General features: G+C 43.4%; 1 protein-coding gene across 1 annotated transcript; it reads right to left on the reverse strand.

The window, feature by feature from the left end:
* Window positions 1–16,704: 16,704 nt before the first annotated feature.
* Window positions 16,705–17,612, reverse strand: LOC122054160 (glycine-rich cell wall structural protein 2-like). The gene has a single exon (XM_042615973.1). It carries the CDS (start codon window positions 17,566–17,568, stop codon window positions 16,816–16,818), a length of 753 nt encoding a protein of 250 aa, XP_042471907.1. The 5' UTR covers window positions 17,569–17,612; the 3' UTR covers window positions 16,705–16,815.
* Window positions 17,613–18,076: the final 464 nt, after the last annotated feature.

Below are 18,076 nucleotides of genomic sequence, written 5' to 3' on the forward strand. Positions count from 1 at the left end.
TACCAATCAAATTGGGTCTTTTGGGCCATCACTATAACAAATGATACATAATTCTAAATTATATATTTTCTATAATTTTCTGTAATTTTTTCTATAATTTTTACAATTTTTATGAGTAAAATTCCCGGCGGTTCCGTTTAGCGGGTTTTCGGGCGCAATCGCAGAACGAATCCCCTTGCGGGGCCAGGGGCAGCGCCCCTACCCTCGATCTAACCATCGCGAGTGTTCCTTAGTGATCCTACAGCGCCTTAGCCCGCTGTCCCAAAAGGATTTGGGGCGAAACCTTGCCGTTTCGGAAAAAACTTCTCGGTAGCCGAAGCCCACAAGTGTAAACACTTGTGCTTCGCTTCTATGAGAAAAATACCCATAAAAATCCATAAAAACCTAATTTTACAGAAAATTACAGAACCTACACTTTTCATAAAAATGCAAACTAAACTCGTACAAGACTTCGCACGTGGCTCTAATACCACAGTTGGGTCTTTCGGGCCGCGAAAACCGCTTTTTCGTGTCGCGTAAACCCCGAAACCCCCGCTACCGGATCCGTGCGAAGAATAAAATTTTGAAAAACCTACGAGTATGAGTTTGCAAACTCTAGATCTATATTAGAGTACGAGTTTTACCCTAGATGCGCGCCTTTCGCAAATCCCGCTCGTCCAAGGTGTCGGATCTCAAGGTTGTCAAAGTAGACAACCCTCTAGAAGTATCCACACGAACAAATCGATGGAGGGAGAACCTTAGAGTGTGCTAGCACTCCAAGAAGGTCTCGGCAATGGAGAGGAGAGGGAGAGACGAATTGGAGCAAGGAAGAAGATGATTTGAATTGGCTTGAATGAAAAATGAATTCCATTCATTCACAAAGTGGCCGGCCACACATGTGTAACTCCTTCTCATTTAATGTGGCCGGCCACATTAAATTGAAAGGGAATTTGTAACCTTCATTAGGTGGCACACACATGTGCTAAACATGATGATGTGGCACATCATCATTGGCCACTTAATGCCAACTCACAAGTGAGGTGGCAAATAGTCAAGTCAAACTTGACTCTTCCTCCTCCTCTCAAGTCAAGTCAAACTTGACTTAATCTCTCTCATGGTTGATCTAATCCAACCATTTAATTCAAGTCGATTTAATATAATGAATCTAATTCATTTAATTAAATTGATTCAATGAGTCATAATCTAAATTAGACTCATTGAACACATGAATCAATTTGAGTCCAACTCAATTAGCCCAATTAGGATTAGTCTTAATCCAATTTGATTCATCACATGAATCTAATCCTCTTGGTTCATCATATGAACCTAATCTCCATCTAATTGTCCTTAGTGTGTGACCCTATAGGTTCTTGTAACGTTGGCAATGCCCCTAAACCCATTTAGGAGCATAAGTAATGAGCGGTATCTAGCAACACATCATTACTACCCAAGTTACAAGAATGTTGAGATCCAACATCACCTTGTGACTACTAATTGTGACTTCTCACAATATATGACAAGTGTCCTTCTATCCTAGACATCTAGATTGATCAATGTGAGGCATAGACCGTGCAATCCTCTAACCAATCTAAATCTTGATCTCCAAGTAGACTCACTAAATCAAATGAGTTCAATATCTCATATTGACTCATTTGGACATGGCCATGCACTTCGTGGTCTCACTCTATCAAGAATATCGATGTTGCTCCCGTCATATAGGAGGGATAGATCTCATTTACATCACTCACATCCCTCTGCATAATTCGTTACATACCCAGTAATCGTCTTTATAGTCCACCCAGTTACGGGTGACGTTTGACGAAACCAAAGTACATAACTCCTTATGTAGGGATCCATGGTGACTTCAGGTCCAAGGACTAGTAGTCATACTAATAGCCACATGAGAAAGTATATGACACTTATATAACGATCCATGATACTTTCTCATGGTAGGTCATTCAGTATACATTCTCCAATGCATACCCATGTGTCAACTTGATATCTCTATATCCATGACTTGTAAGATCAAGTCATCGAGTTGACCTACATGCTAGTCTTATTGCATTAACATTGTCCCTGAATGTTAATACTCGACTAGGAATGATTAAGAGTAGTGTTCCCTATATCATCTCACTATCGATTCAACCAATCGATTGATACAGGTAAGAGCCTTCTATTCAAGGACGCTATTATACTTAGTTTATTTGACACCAATACAAGTAAGTATAATAACCAAAAACAAATGTCTTTATTTATATAAGAATATGATACAACATGTCCATAATACAATCATCAAATGATTGGCTTTAGGGCTCTAACTAACAGTGTCATTGTAGTTTAATATACACTAAATTGTATACTCATCCTAATATAAGCTATACTGCTGGCATAGTTAGTCATTTTCGATAAAATTCAGGATTGAGACACTGGAAAGTGGTGAAGAGGATATTTAGATATCTCAAAAGGACAGAAGATTATTGTTTCTATTTCCAAAGATCAAATATGAGCCTGAAGGGCTATATAGACGCATATTAGGTGGGAGACCTTGATGATAAGAAATCCACATATAGCTATACCTTCTTGCTGAATGATGGTGTCATCTCATGGAATAGCAAGAAACATGTTTGTGTAGCACTGTCGATAATGGAAGCTGAGTATGTGTCTTGCGTAGCGGCTATGTAAGAAGTTATCTGGTTGAGAAGGTTTCAAAAGCATCTAAAGAATATTGAGGATTGTTGAAGACAGTGGGAGTCATGATACAGTGTTATGTGATAATCAAACTACTATATCTTTTTCTAAGGATCCCAAATATCATATCAAAAGTAAGTATATAGAAATTAAGTATAATTTTGTAAAAGATATTGTTGACAATAAAAAGATAGTATATCCCTATACGTGTTATGCTTGCAGATCCTTTTATTAAGTCATTGACTAAAGAGTTATTTCAAAGATATGTGAAGTTTTGAGGACTTCATAAAATGTAATACATTGTAAAATGTTATGATTTATTCAGTGTATATGTTGTTGTTATATTTTAGATAAAAGTCTCGGTGAGCATGTTGGCAGGTTGAGATTGGTCCACTCATATGGACAATCATCTCTATTTGTTAAGTATAATTAGAGGTAAAATCATTGCTTATAGGATAGCTTATGTAGTTGTGAATAGACACATACCTATAAGTTGGGGTTGTCTTGATAGATGTGTCAAGATGAGATCATTTATGTATTAATATTAATCGAAGTAGCCATAATTTACTGAATCTACTAAAGACTATATTAGAATTCATATGTTGAATTCAGAACTAGATATTAGATATGTCTAGATCAAAATTTGTATGATGTTAAATTTTAAGAAAAACATGCACTCTTTATTGGTAAAGAGAAAAATATCGTAACATGTGATTAATACCACAAATACTATGGTGATAATAAGAGTGGTAGAAGAATGAATCTATGCTTTTTTGCTATGTAAAATCCTTGAGATTATAAGTTTATCTCAATTTTACTCTAAGTGATTATTTAGTTTACTTGAAGTTCTAATCAGTGTCTACCATTTTTGTATGTATCCTATTGACTATGGATGATTCTATCTATGGAGGATAACTAGGAAAGCGACTAATTAAAATGATTAGATTCTAGCTAAAAATGAATATTAAGATAATTTTACATCTTTAACATTTATTCACTGGTTGACCAATTATATTTTTGTTGAGTACATAAAATAATATTGTGAATAATTGATTGAAGATATTTAACATGCTCTCGAGTCTCGACATAATAGTCATTATGAGGGATTAGAGATATCCATATTAATGTAAATGATTTATGCTGGGATAAATACAAGATATTGATGTCTCTAATTCGTTTAATAGAGTAACTAGTTAAATATAACAAATTTCTTGGCAATAATTGCTCAATGTGCTTGCTGTAGTAAGAATCATTTTCCCTAATATATGAATATATTCTTATATAATCTTTGTGACTAGATGATCTTTATAGATTGACTTGAACGAATGAAAAATGTTAGGCGTATATAATTATTGCATACATTGTTCATTGAGTGGGCATTATTGCCCACTCGTCTTCCTCTTTTATGTGTAAATTATTGCACACGTTACCAGATTCTTCTCCAATAAATTGGTCCAAGGAAATCATAGAGGTGAGGAAGAACAAATCAAGAAGTTGGTTTGTCCATTTGCTAGATGAGAGGGATTTGGTTTGTGAACGGTTAAGGGTTATTCGTTCATTTGTGATCGCTCTTCCAATGGCAAATTCTTCTCCGATTTTTTCTCCAAGAGCATTATAAGTTTTTGTTTCATACAAATGTCTTACAACAACATGAATGACTATATTGTTTGGGAAGTTAGGGTTGGTTGATATCATCGAGCTGAGTTTAGCTGATCTGCTTGGTGCTTGAGCACCTGAGCTAGCAGCTGAATGTCCAAGTTGGCGCCAAGCTATCGAGTAGCGAGTTAGTGGAGTCATCGAGTCCCAAGCTGATCGAGTATCTGAGTGCCGAGTTAGTCAAGTCACTGAGTATATTGAGCTGATCGATCAAGTCATTAATTAGTGCCCAGTTGGTCGAGTGTTAACTTGGGAGGTCATGTGGAAAAGAGAGGCACAGTTGTCTTAAAACACATCTATTCCCTAAAGTTGTACTTTAAAGTCACATTGAGTGTTATTTCCCTTGATTCAATGGAATGACCACGTAAATAATCAAACATTAGGTGTTCGCGGCGAATCGACTGTATACTCAAACGCTATCACAAGATGAGTTGTCGAGTGGAGTGCATGATAAAGAGAAAGAAACAAGAGAAACAAATGTAGAAATATTTTAGTGTTTCTACATCTCCGGCCAGATTCAAGTGGCAAAATGCATGTTGATTTGCTTAGGTAAATTTTATCCCATTCGATCTAATATTCAACGCATAAGTTTTGTTCGTATACGAGTCACTTGGGTTCAATATAATTTGAATCTTAGATTTGCATCCTTTATAAGTTGGCACGCAAGAAAGAATCTCTCCTCATCCCTATTCATAACTTTAATGATTATGATTCATTATAAATCATCTTCGGGCTTTAACGTGAGACTAAAACCCTTTCATGATGGAACCTCCAAAATTTATATAATTTGTTTTATTCTTATATCTATTATTAATTTTAAGTAAACTGCATTTCAATATTTTTAAAAATATATACATCTTAATATTTTTTAAAAAAATTATAATTAATGTAACAAGAATTTATATAACTTGTTATTTATTATTTTTAATGTATAATTTTTATATTCTGAAATTTATAATTTACACAGTAGCATTAATTAAATTTATTACATGAGTTTAATATTTACGTAAGTATGAATTTTTTTAAGGCAAAATGCCTGAGCATTTTTTTATTAAAGACTTTTCTTTGAGATTGAAGGTTTTTTTTTTATTTTCTTAGATTTGAGAACATATGATTTTTTATTCCTTTTCATTACTATGTTGAAAATTAGTTTTTTCTAACTAGCTAAGTAATCAAGTGTATATGGACATAATAAACTATTTTATTTAAACTAAATTTTGTGACTATGTTGAAGTGAATTTTGTTAAACTATTTTATGTAAATTTTGTAAACCATGTTCAAGTGAATTTAATTTTATCATTTAAGCTTTGAATAATGAATAATGTGGTATTCGTGTGAATAATTTTTTTTTTAATTAAAAAAAAAATTGAGATAGCCTAGACTTGCTAAACTCTTGTTTGGAGTGGATTCTTCTCCATCTGCGCTTCCGACCTAAACTACTGCATTAAAAGAAACAACAATTAACAGTAACCATTATGACCCTAATTCCTCAATTAAGTAAGCAAGGACTAAATTATCAACATGAACATAAAATCTACTAAACTAAGGGTTTTGAATCAAAAGTTGTGGGTCTCTGGAGTTACGATGTCACGGTAGAATATTCAGGTTGTCACCCAAGCATCCACGACTATGACGTATTTGTAGGAATTTTTTCTCTAAATGAGGAGCACAATCAAAAGATGATGGATTTCTAGACTGACTGTCGTATGTGTTTCTTGATTTATACTGATGGCCAACAAAAAACTTTCATGGGACCACTGAAATTATCATTTATTTTTTTAATCAAAAGTTATGGGATTAACATTCATGAAACAAGATGGTAATTCAATTTATCCGATAGGAATACTAAATGAAAATAACTCTGACAGATCAAGCTAGGAAATCCCAAGCTTGGCTTGGATCAGAATGCAGGAGGAAAGTTCGACGGTGAAGGCGATCAGCAATAGCTCTAGCTAAATTGGAATTAAAGCGAATTTGTTCGAAAGGATGATGGATCAGAACCTTAGGAAGAAGTAGGGTATTCCCTTTCTTTTTCGTAAGCTCAGGTGATGGCGGCCAGCGGTGGATCGTCGAAGAAGAAGAAACTTCTCTGTTACGCCGTGAGGAATTGTGGAACCTGAGATGGGATGAGGCAGCTCTCGGGAAATTCCCAAATTGCTGCCGATGGTGGAAGATCCACTTTCCAAACTCGTAAAATATAATATAAATACGAATTTAAACACTTAGAGGACTAAAAACATGAGTATAAGAATCTAAATAATATAACAAAGGACCACAAATTATACAAGCATTGTTTGTATGAGATATTGTTATCATACGATCTAGGATTCTATTTTCGACATAGTCGAAATAAAATATTTTTCTTATATATTAGTTATTATTTTAAATATTAATAATCGTCTATGACTTACGTATTAATCCTGAGATAAATTGAGGAAGACATTAAGAATAAATATATTCACTTTTTTTTTTTTTTGTCACCGTTCTTTGAAGTCACATAAAGCCAGTTGCGGGCGAAATTGGATTCTCACAGGATTACTTTCCATGAAGAAAAATTGATAAAAAATGTTGCGCCTATGGATTGTTTAAAATTTTAAATTATAAAATATTTTTATATTTTTTATTTTCGTCCACCTAAATAAAAATAGGAAATCTTCTACAACGAGAGAGTTTTTTCTTCCCTCTCGTCAACTCTGTTTCAATAACCAACAACATATATTATGAAAAAACAAGTAAAGAAAAATAAAAAATGATAAAATTCGTTTTAAAAATTTTACTTGTTGTGTTTATAGACTTGGAAAGATCAGTACTGATTTTAAAAATTGAAAATGGATAAATAATTTAATAATTTTAAAATTATCATACCTGATTTAATAATTTTAAAAATTTACTTACGTGATTTAATAAAAAGACGAAAGACGTTAGAAATATTTATTGAGTACATGACTTTATTATGAATTTGTTTTAGTTTTCCCAAGACAGATGCGGCAATGAAAAGAGGTCTATCTAACACAAGGTCAACTATTAAGGTATAGATTAAAGTCAAGATGATCAACATTTAAATGTCAAAGAGTCGAACAGAAGACAATTGCAATGATCGGTCAAACGATCATGCCCCGACCGATAGGAGATGGATCCGAGCCCACCCCTATTCCGGTTCGAGATGATATACAAGACAGCTCATGCTCAATACGGAGTAGTAGGACGCCAAGGAAAATCGCATAACTGGTCTGAACGGGAAAAGATATGTTACTACACGGTCACCGCATAGAAGAACCACGAAGGCCGACCGAGTGAAGGAGTCCCGATCGAGCGGCTACCCCACTCGGCCAAGCAACGGGACCTGGCCATAAACAGAACGGAGTCCCGATCGAGCGGCGACCCCACTTGGCCAAGTAATGGGACCACTGTAGTATCTCTTAACATCTTTTTGGGAGATAATACCGCTGACAAGAGGCATAGTCGACAGACAGATCATATGGCAGAAGTTTCTACTGTCGTATCAATGATATGCATGTCTTATTAAGGTATGGTGTCAGAGGTACTTTCCTGACAAGACCCTTTCATGAGACACATGGGAGAACATGCTCATGCCTTGAGAAGCGCGCACAATGCCCACCAGGGCTCTATATAAAGGGGGATCCATCACCGGTGGAGGTACGCGTTATCTACTATTTGTGTATAGTTCTACTGTTACTCCGCTTTTCTCCACATTCTAGTGGCTGACTTGAGCGTCGGAGGGCTAACCCCGAAGACCACTTCCCTGGCCCGGCACTTACGTCATCTGTTTTGCAGAGCGGAGCAAAATCCACGTCCGGTCAGTGAAGCCGCCACCTCCTTGCTGTCCAGCTTCACACTTTCGGACAGGATCATAATTGGCGCTGTTTGTGAGAACGCAACCTGCATCCGTACGAGAAGATGGAACACGCTGGACGATTCACAACGGTGATGCTAACGCAAGAGGAGTTCGACATTTTGATACAAGCCCGAGCGGCGAGGATAGTGGAGCAATAGCAACAACAGGCGCTGGTCGAGCGCCAACAGGAGATGGTCAAACGCCAAGCGCAAGGGCCAGCAGCATCAGCCGTCGGTCGACCAGCCAAACAGGGTGACCGAGCAGACTGAGTATCCGCTCGGGGTAATAGCAAGAAGTCGACTGGCACATATGGGGATGCACCCAATGCGCATATCCCCTTCCACCGAGCGTTATTCAGGATCCCATCAAAGGAACAGGGCCGAGCGATAAAAAATCGGGAGTCATCCTCAAATGATGCACCCGTTCGGGACGCAAGGAAAAGGAAGGTACCCAGGGAGGATGATTCGCCCGAGCGGATCAATCAACAGTTTTTGGAGGGCATTCTGAACAACCCTCTGCCAAAACACTACACTCCGCTGGCGATCAGAGAGTACAATGGAATCACCGACCCAAATGATCACTTGGCCAAATTTGACAATGCAACCATACTTCATCAGTACACCGATGGAGTCAAGTGTCGGGTCTTCCTCACTACTCTCTCCGGATTAGTACAACACTGGTTCAAGAGATTGTCGGACGGATCAATCCATAGCTTCAAGGACTTCTAAACGGCATTCCTTCACCACTTCGCCAACAGTCGCCGCCACTAGAAGACAAACGTGAATTTGTTCTCGCTAAAGCAAGGGCCCAAAGAGGGATTGAGGGCATATATCTAGGGCTTCAATCAGGTGGCGATGGATATCCCGGCGGTCTCCTTAGACGTGTTGGTAAATGCCTTCACCTAAGGGCTCACCAAATGAGAGTTCTTTCGATCACTCATGAATTGGAAGCCGCTAAGGGAATTGGCCACCTACAAAAGAAGACCAATGAATACATCAATGCGGAAGAAGCTCAAGCGACAAGGAAGAAGGAGATGCCCACCGAGCACGCAAGAGCGTCTGAACGGCGGCAGCAGAGCAGCCATCAACCCCCTAAGGGGCATCGGTCGGGAGGAGCCCCGCCACATCACGAGCCTAGGACACATGTCTTGCAGCATGTGGCGGTCGGTCGCCCAAAGGTTGCAAGAGGGAAAGTGTGGACGTCAATGCTTTGTTCATTCCACCAGTCAGCAAGGCACAACACCCGGGACTGCTACGACCTGACGTCGATAGTTATTAGGCCGGCCTCGCGAGGATATCGCCATCGATCCCCATCTCCCAATCGGCGACACAAGCGACGATCAGCTGGTCGAAGGGAAGAAGAAAGGACGACAGCCGAGCCACGCCACCATTCGCACCAGTGAAGGAATAATCCAAGTCCCGCCCCAGCCTCTGCCCAGCAGAACAAGCCTTCGACTCGAGAGAAGGAGAACAGGAGCAACACCGCTTGAGGAGAAATAGGAATGATCGTCGGTGGACCAACAGAGGTGATTCCAACCGAACGAGAAAGTTGCACACTCGGCAACTCCAAATCCACGCTGTTGGTTGCAGCAAGGAGAAGGCCAAAGGACGCGAGATCAGCTTCGGCCCGAGGGACTTGGAGAGAGTGGAGATCCCTCACGATGATACGCTGGTCATCCGAATGGTAATAGTCAATTACACTGTTCACTGAATCTTTGTGGATACAGGGAGCTAGTGAATATAATATTCAAGAAGGTGTTCGATTAGCTACAAATCGAGCGGAGCGAGTTATTGCCCATGGCAACCCCGCTCTACGGTTTCACAAGAAATAAAGTGTTGCCGATTGGCCAAGTCTGCCTAGCTATTACGCTCCGAGAGGAGTCGTTGAAAAGGACTAAGATGAAGAACTTTATCGTGGTAGACGTGTTATCCGCCTACAACGTCATACTGGGCCGGACTTCCGAGCGTTGGTGTCTACCTTATGCCAGAAGGTCAAATTTGCGATGGACAAGGAGGTAGGCGGAGTCAAAAGTGACCAGCTGGCTGCTCAGCGATACTAGATAGAGATGGTCAAGACCAAAGCAAGGGTCGCTCAGAAGAACATGCGCCTAGAGGTGAATTCTATCATGGAAGAAATCTCGATCGACCCCTGAGCGCAAACCTTCTCTAGCCCTACAAGGTTGGCTGAAAGGTACGTGAGTAAATATATATGTACTTGTGTAAGTGTATGTTTTCTGAATGCAGGACAAACATGAATAAAAGTACAACTGTACAAGTATTCCAGACTCTTGAGCCGATCGACTAAGTTAAAAGTCAAGCGACGACTATAAATTCTTATTTACGCATTGCAATAGTCGAGCGGCGACCTTAAACCCTCGTCTACATCAGTGGTCAAGCAACGACTTTAAACCCTCATCTACATCAGCGATCGAGCGACGATCTTAAACCCTCATCTACATCAACGGTCGAGCGGCGACCTTAAACTCTAGTTTCCACCAACCGTCGAGCGGCGACGTTAAACCCTAGTCTTCACCAACCGTCCAACGACGATGTTAAACTCTGGTCTTCACCAACGGTCGAGTGGTAACATTATACCCTTGTTGTCATTAGCGGTCGAGCGACGACCTTAAACCCATGTCGTCATCAGCGGTCGAGCGGTGACCTTAAACTCTTGTCGTCATCAATCGTCAAGCGGTGATGTTAAACCCTTGTCTACGTCAACGGTCGAGCGGTGACCTTAAACCCTTGTCTACATTAGTGGTTGAGCGACGACCTTAAACCCTCATCTACATCAACCGTCGAACGACGACTTAAACCCTTGTCTACGTCAACGGTCTAGCGGTGACCTCAAACCTCGTCTACATCAGCGATAGAGCGGTGACCTTAAACCCTCATCTACATCAGAGGTCGAAAGGTGACCTTAAACCCTCATCTATATCAGCGGTCGAGCAACAATCTTAAATCCTAGTCTTCACCGACCATCAAGCAACGACCTTAAACCCTTGTCTACATCAGCAGTTGAGCGGCGACCTTAAACCCTCATCTACATCAGTGGTTGAGCGACGACCTTAAACCTTAGTCTTCACCAACTGTTGAGCAGCGACCTTAAACCCTCATCTACATCAGTAGTCGAGCGACGACCTTAAACCCTCATCTACATCAGCGGTCGAGCGGCGACCTTAAACCCTCGTCTACATCAGTGGTCGAGCGGCGACCTTAAACCCTCATCTACATCAGCGGTCGAGCGACGACCTTAAACCCTAGTCTTCACTGACCGTCGAGTGGTGATATTAAACCTAGTCTTTACTGATTGTCGAGCGACGACGTTAAATCCTGGTCTTCACCGATGGTCAAGCGGCGACCTTAAACCCTTGTCGTCATTAGCGGCCGAGTGGCAACCTTAAACTCTTATCGTCATCAGCGATCAAGCGGCAACCTTAAACGCTTGTTGTCATCAAACGTCGAGCGGCGACGTTAAACCCTTGTCTTTGTCAACGGTCGAGCGGTGACCTTAAACCCTTGTCTACATCAGCGGTGACCCTAAACCTTCGTCTACATCAGTGGTCGAGCAGCGACCTTAAATCCTTGTCTACATCAGCGGTCGAGCGACGACCTTAAACCTTAGTCTTCATCGACAGTCGAGCGACGATATTAAATTCTAGTCTTCACCGACCCGTTGAGCGGCAACGTTAAATCCTGGTCTTTACCAACGGCCGAGCGGCGACCTTAAACCCTTGTCATCATCAGCGGCGACCTTAAACACTTGTCGTCGTCAGCGGTCGAGCGGCGACCTTAAACCCTTATCGTCATCAACCGTCGAGCGACAATGTTAAACCCTTATTTACGTCAACGGTCGAGCGATGACCTTAAACCCTCTTCTACGTCAACTGTCGAGCAGCGACGTTAAATCTTGGTCTTCGTTAGCAGTCGAACGGTGACCTTAAATACTTGTCTACACATGTCAACAGTCAAATAATGACCTTAAATACAAGTCTACATCTTTAACAACCGAGCGGTGGTTATAAACCCGAGACTAACGAAAAATGGTTTATCTAAGTGAGTAGTACGACGCCGATCGATGGACCACGAAGGCGTACTTGGAAGTTTTTCGTAAAATGGTAAGCGGTTCATAGTCCTACTCGATCCTGAGTGGCAATGCAGGGATAAACAAGTCAGGAAAATAAAACAAAGAAGTGTCGAACGACATGAAGGAGTAACATCAAATAAAAAAGTTCGCCGAGCAGGCGACTATTCATTAACACTTGCATAGTTACAAGGCAAGAAGGGCAGTAAAAGAAGATAAGGTACGCAAGCGCAGGCTCACTCGAGGTAGTCGAGTACGTCGTCGGGCAGTGACTCAGTCATCTTGTCCCGGCTGATGACCTTGTTTGTCAAAGTAGTCAGGATATAGTCGTCGTCCTTCAGCTAGTCGAGCGTCCCATCAATGGCAAGGTTAAAAAGATAGAGCGCCTGATCGGTGAGCTGGTCATTAAAGGCGTCCGAGCAGAGGAAAGCCTTTTTCTGCACCTCGAACCTGCTGGACTCCACGCATTGGTAAACTTCCAACGCCGATCGGGATACCTCTACATCCGCCTTCAAAGTGGCCTACTCTACATCTTTAGCGTCGCGTTGGGCCTTCGCTGCAAATCGATCGACTGACCTGCCTTCTCGCTCAGAATTCAGCGAGGCCTTCGCCTCCTTTAGGTTCTAAGCCAACATCCGAAACTCTTTATTTTTGATCTCCAAGTCTTCGATGGCCCGGAGCTTCCTGGTGTTGGCCGAGTGGATCTTAGACTCGAAGGAGCTGACCTGTTTATTAAGTCGAGCCAATTGCGTAGCCTGCTCGACACTTTTGCCCTTTTCTGCCTCTAGCAGCTCGGAGCTCTTCTTCAAATTGGCCTTCAATTAGGCCATTGCGGTGCTCATCTACTCCATGCATGCCTGAGAAGCCGCCTCTTGGTCGCTGGGGGAGCGCAGTTGTTGGACTTCATGTTCTAGATATGCGAGCCTGTGGCACATGGTCAGACTCTCTACCCAGTAATGCAAAGACAATAAAATTGTAGGAGCCGAACAGATGTAAAGAAGAAAAGAAAAATACAACATACATACCCCAGTGAACATCTGAGTGTGACTGTTGGTGAGTTCCCCTGGAGCGATAACCACCACACGGGTCCGTGCATCGACCCAGATATGTGCAAGCGGCCCTTGGATCCTTATTTGGTGCACAGGGGTGAGGGATGTTGGGTCATCCGCACTATGGTACTCGTCCGTTGGCAAATGGATGATTATCGTTATTTGCCTCTGGCTGCTCGGGCTAGAAGGGTCTGAAGTTCCCTACTCGAAGACAAGGACGCTGGAACCGGTCGGATGCGAGACACTTGGGCCACCAGCAAAGGTGGTGGCATGAAGGTGACCGGCGGCATGCAAATCGTCCCTTGAGGCAGCATGAACAACGAAGGTGTCCGGTCGGATGATATGGACGCAGGGAGTTCTATGACTCCCTGCTTGAGAGGCGAAAGCGAGGTCTCACCCCGTTTGGAGGAGGGTCGGGAGACGACCGATGTCGGGGTCTGCAAGGAAGAAGTCGCAGATCGGGAACCTTCAGTCCGGCGCCTCTTGCGTTGCCGTAGGTGTTCGGCGGAAGTGGCTGACTCTGAAGCAACAGCGATTGGAGTCGTCGAAGGTCATTCAGGCGGAAGGTCTGTTGTTGCAGCCGCTGCGTCGCTCACGACTTTCTGACTTCTCCCAACTCCGCTCCCCAACGCTTGTGTTCCCTCCTCTTCACCGAGCGGATCCTCGTGGGAGCCGACCGACTACAAGCCGCAGCTCTCCAGCTCGGCCACAGTCGCAGCATTGATATTTGAGTCTGCGAGCTTGCACTTGCTTGCTAAACGCGCTCACAACATGATCTGAACTGCACAAAAGGAGGAAAAATCAGTTAGATTTAAAGGTTGGGAGAAGAAAGGGCATATCTAGGCTGGACGGGAACTTTGTGCAGATCAGACTCAAGCCGAACACATAGAGGGCGCCCTCCAGCAGCAACTTATGGATATGGTACTTTTGACGAGCCAAGCTGGATGTTGCATGGAGGTAGTCCGATCGACTTTTGTACTTCTTGAGCTCTGAAGGGTTCGACACTTCTAGCTGCTAGCTGGTCGGGAAATCTGGCCGCTTGGGAAAATGTACGAAGAAAAAGTAGTCTCTCCAATGCTAGTTGGAGGATGACATCTTATCAAAAAAGATTAAGCCTACTTGGACTTAGAAGAGAAAAGTCCCCGGTTCGGACAATTTCGGATAATAGAAATAATGGAAGAGTCAAGGGGTCAGAGGAATGTCGTGTAGGTGGAACAGGACGACGGCTCCACACATCAGCCAAAAGGAGTTCGACACTAATTGATGGAGAGAAATGCAAAAATATTTACAAATTATGAAAAAAAGGGTGGACCGGGAACCGCAGACCGACGGTGAACTAGTCCCTAAAGAAGCATAAAAAAATTCGGCGGTGGTTCATGCGATCGGTTGGAAGTAGAAGGAATAACGATTTGATAGCCAGATGGAAATTCATAAGCATATTTCAAACTCTTAGCGTCGCCCCCGTCGAACCTAGACTCGGTGGAAGTATATCAGAGACCAGGGATGGAGGCGGGGCGCTGGGAGGAGCTTGCCATTGAAAACAAGGAGGAGGACGAAGAACAGCGAAAAGATTTGACTGTGAAAGATGAAGAGGCTTTGAGGAAGGATCGTTGGAGACGCAGAAGAAGCGAAACTTCGCAGGGAAGCTCAAAGATGAGGGCACGCGATGTGAGGAAGACGACGACGCACGCGAGTTTTATAAACCTCGCGACCGACGATCCTGGACCATCCGATCCAAGGTTGCCAAAAAACTAGGCGGAGATCCAACCATTGAATTCGAAAAGGTGCATGTCACGTCGCCAGTGGATATCCACTTGTCATGTCAAATGTGCGGCGGCAAAAAGGAGGACACATGGCGCTCAATCATCGGACAATATTAATGAGACTTAATTAAAAGGTATGGTTGTGTGCTTGGCCATAATGATCTGCGATTTGCACGACCTCCAAGAAATTTGGATGACGTCAGGGCGCTCGCACAAGGAGCGCAAGAAAAAGATTTTTCTTCAAGTGTTGCCGCACATTGCCCGAGCGGCACAGGTAAGCAATTATCACATAGCCGAACGCCCGAAGCACAGTTTGCTTCAAAGGACAAGCCAAGCAGCGTTTATATACCCAATCGGGCCATGCGAAGCCGAACGGCAAAGGCGTGGAAGCCATTGAAGACTCTACTGATCCAATTAGTCGGATTTGCAGCCTCCTTTGGCTAGATTTGAGGGGGAGGCTTATGATACGACGATGGAGGGAGGCCTACCTGGCACAAGGTCAACTGTCGAGGTGGAGGTCAAAATCAAGATAGTCAACACCAAGTGTCAAAGGGCCAAACGGATGACAAATGCAATGGTCGGTCGGGCGGTCAGGCCCCGACCAGCAGGAGATGGGTTCGATCCGATTCCCATTCCAGCTCGGAATTATACACAAGATAGCTGACACTCAATACAGAGCAACAGGATGTCAAGAGAGACCGCATAGCTAGTTTGAACAGGGGAAGATATGATACTACACAGTCACCATATAAAAGAACCACTGAGGTCGACATAGCGAAGGAGTCCCGACCGAGCGGGTACCCCGCTTGGCCAAGCAGCAGGACCTAGCCATGGACGGAGCAGAGTCCTAGTCGAGCGACTACCTCGCTTGGCCAAGCAACGGGACTACTGTAGTATCTCTCGACATCCTTTTGGGAGATAGTGTCGCTGACACGAGGCATAATCGACAGGTGAATCGTACGGCAGAAGCTTTTACTGTCGCGTTAGATATATACATGCTCTGTTAAGGTATGATGTCAGAGGAACTTTCCTGACAAGATCCTTTCATGGGACACATGGGAGAGCGTGCTCATACCTCAAAAAACGCGCACGATGCCCACCAGGACTCTATATAAAGGGTTGCCCATCATTAGCGGAGATACACGTTATCTACTGTTTGCGCATAGTTCTATTGTTGCTATGCTTTTCTCCACATTCCAGTGACTGACTTGAGCGTCAAAGGGTCAACGCCGGGACCCCTTCCCTGGCCCGGCATTGACATCATTTGTTTTATAGAGCAGAGTGAAGTTCACATTCGGTCTGCAAAACCGTCACTTCACAACTTTCCAACTTCACGCTTTCGGACAGGATCGACAACATTGAAAATTCATATAAAAATTTATTAAAATTAAAAAAACTTGTTATATTTGTTAAAACATTAAATTTCTTGAAAGATTTCGTAATTATTCCTTGAAATGATACATACAATTTTTTTTGAAAAAAAAAAACACTGCGGCGGCTGTGTGGCAATTGAGGGGCACGTCTAACGTGTCAAGTAGCTAATGGGCGGCTTTCACTTTTTTTTTCTTATATAAATACAAAATTTTTCAATAAGAAGAACGTAACGACATGCATAATTAAGCATCATTCGTAATTATAAATAGCAAAGTAGCTATCATTTATTCATTATACAGTAGCGGTACAGCACGAACAACCATGTCTTGAATGATTATACCCGTATAATACATAGAAAGCTAGTCATCTAATTATGGCCATTTCCACCTCCACTGCCGTAACCAGACCCAGACCCAGACCCGTAGCCGGAGCCGGAGCCAGTGCCCCCACCTGATCCCTCACCGCCGCCGCCTCCACCGCCGCCGCCACGACCGTAGCCACCACCATGTGCACCACCCGCGCCGGAGCCAGATCCAGATCCAGATCCATACCCTTGACCGGACCCGGATCCCGACCCAACACCACCGCCCTCTCCTCCGCCGCCGCCACCTCCACCGCCGCCGCCCTTTCCGTATCCTCCAGCATTACCAGCTCCACCACCCGCACCGTAACCCGATCCAGACCCTTGCCCGTAACCAGAGCCAGAGCCTACACCTCCCCCTTCTCCCCCACCGCCACCGCCTCCGCTGCCGCCGCCGCCACCGCCTCCTTTCCCATACCCTCCGGCGCTTCCTCCTCCAGCGCCCTCACCGTATCCTGAACCATAACCGCTGCCGGACCCAGAGCCAGAACCGCCTCCGCCTCCTTCTCCTCCGCCACCTCCTCCTCCTCCTCCTCTACCGTACCCTCCGGCACTCCCTCCACCGGCACCCTCACCATATCCAGAGCCGGAGCCGGAGCCATATCCAGAACCACTGCCAGAGCCTCCACCTCCGCCTCCACCTCCGCCACCGCCTCCTGCGGCAGCCCCGGTGAGCGATCTAGCTGCCAACGCAAGCTGGAAGCTCACAAGGGCGATGAAGGCAACAGCCCAAAGCTTAACGCGAGCTCTATTAGCCATTTCAGCTGCACACTAGTAGCTATGTTAAGGAAGCACGAGCTGGTGTGGTGATGAAGGGGAGGGAAGGAGGGGTATTTATAGGGCATCCGCTCCCTTTGTGGCTAACTAGTCACCAAATTGGAGGTCGCACTCCAGGAGTGTGAAACTGGGACTTGCAACCACAAAGTGGCAAAGTCAAATTAAATGGCCGCGACTGTTCCACACTTAGTTTCAATCACTGTCAAATATTCCATCCATCATGCAACTTGATCATAATCTTTAACATTATGTTAACAAAATGAAGATTGACAATAAATTATGCAAGGTTTACACCAGTCAGTGAGATACTCTGTACTCATATATCTGAGGTAGGTCAGGATCTGTAATTCAATGTTCTACTGTGGCACTGACCACTATGTTTTCCGTGTCAGTGTGAGTCTACGTTAGGTTGTCTTTTTGGCATGTTATAAGTGAAGGATAATCTTCCAACTATTACACGGAAAGATGATAATGCTCGTCTTTTTACGTT

Source organism: Zingiber officinale, chromosome 3A (genome assembly GCF_018446385.1).
Source record: "Zingiber officinale cultivar Zhangliang chromosome 3A, Zo_v1.1, whole genome shotgun sequence".
Classification (NCBI taxonomy): Eukaryota; Viridiplantae; Streptophyta; class Magnoliopsida; order Zingiberales; family Zingiberaceae; genus Zingiber; species Zingiber officinale.

What these genes read in the sequence shown, in the direction of transcription:
- LOC122054160 (XM_042615973.1), bottom strand. Translation starts at nt 17,568, where the DNA reads ATGGCTAATAGAGCTCGCGTTAAGCTTTGGGCTGTTGCCTTCATCGCC.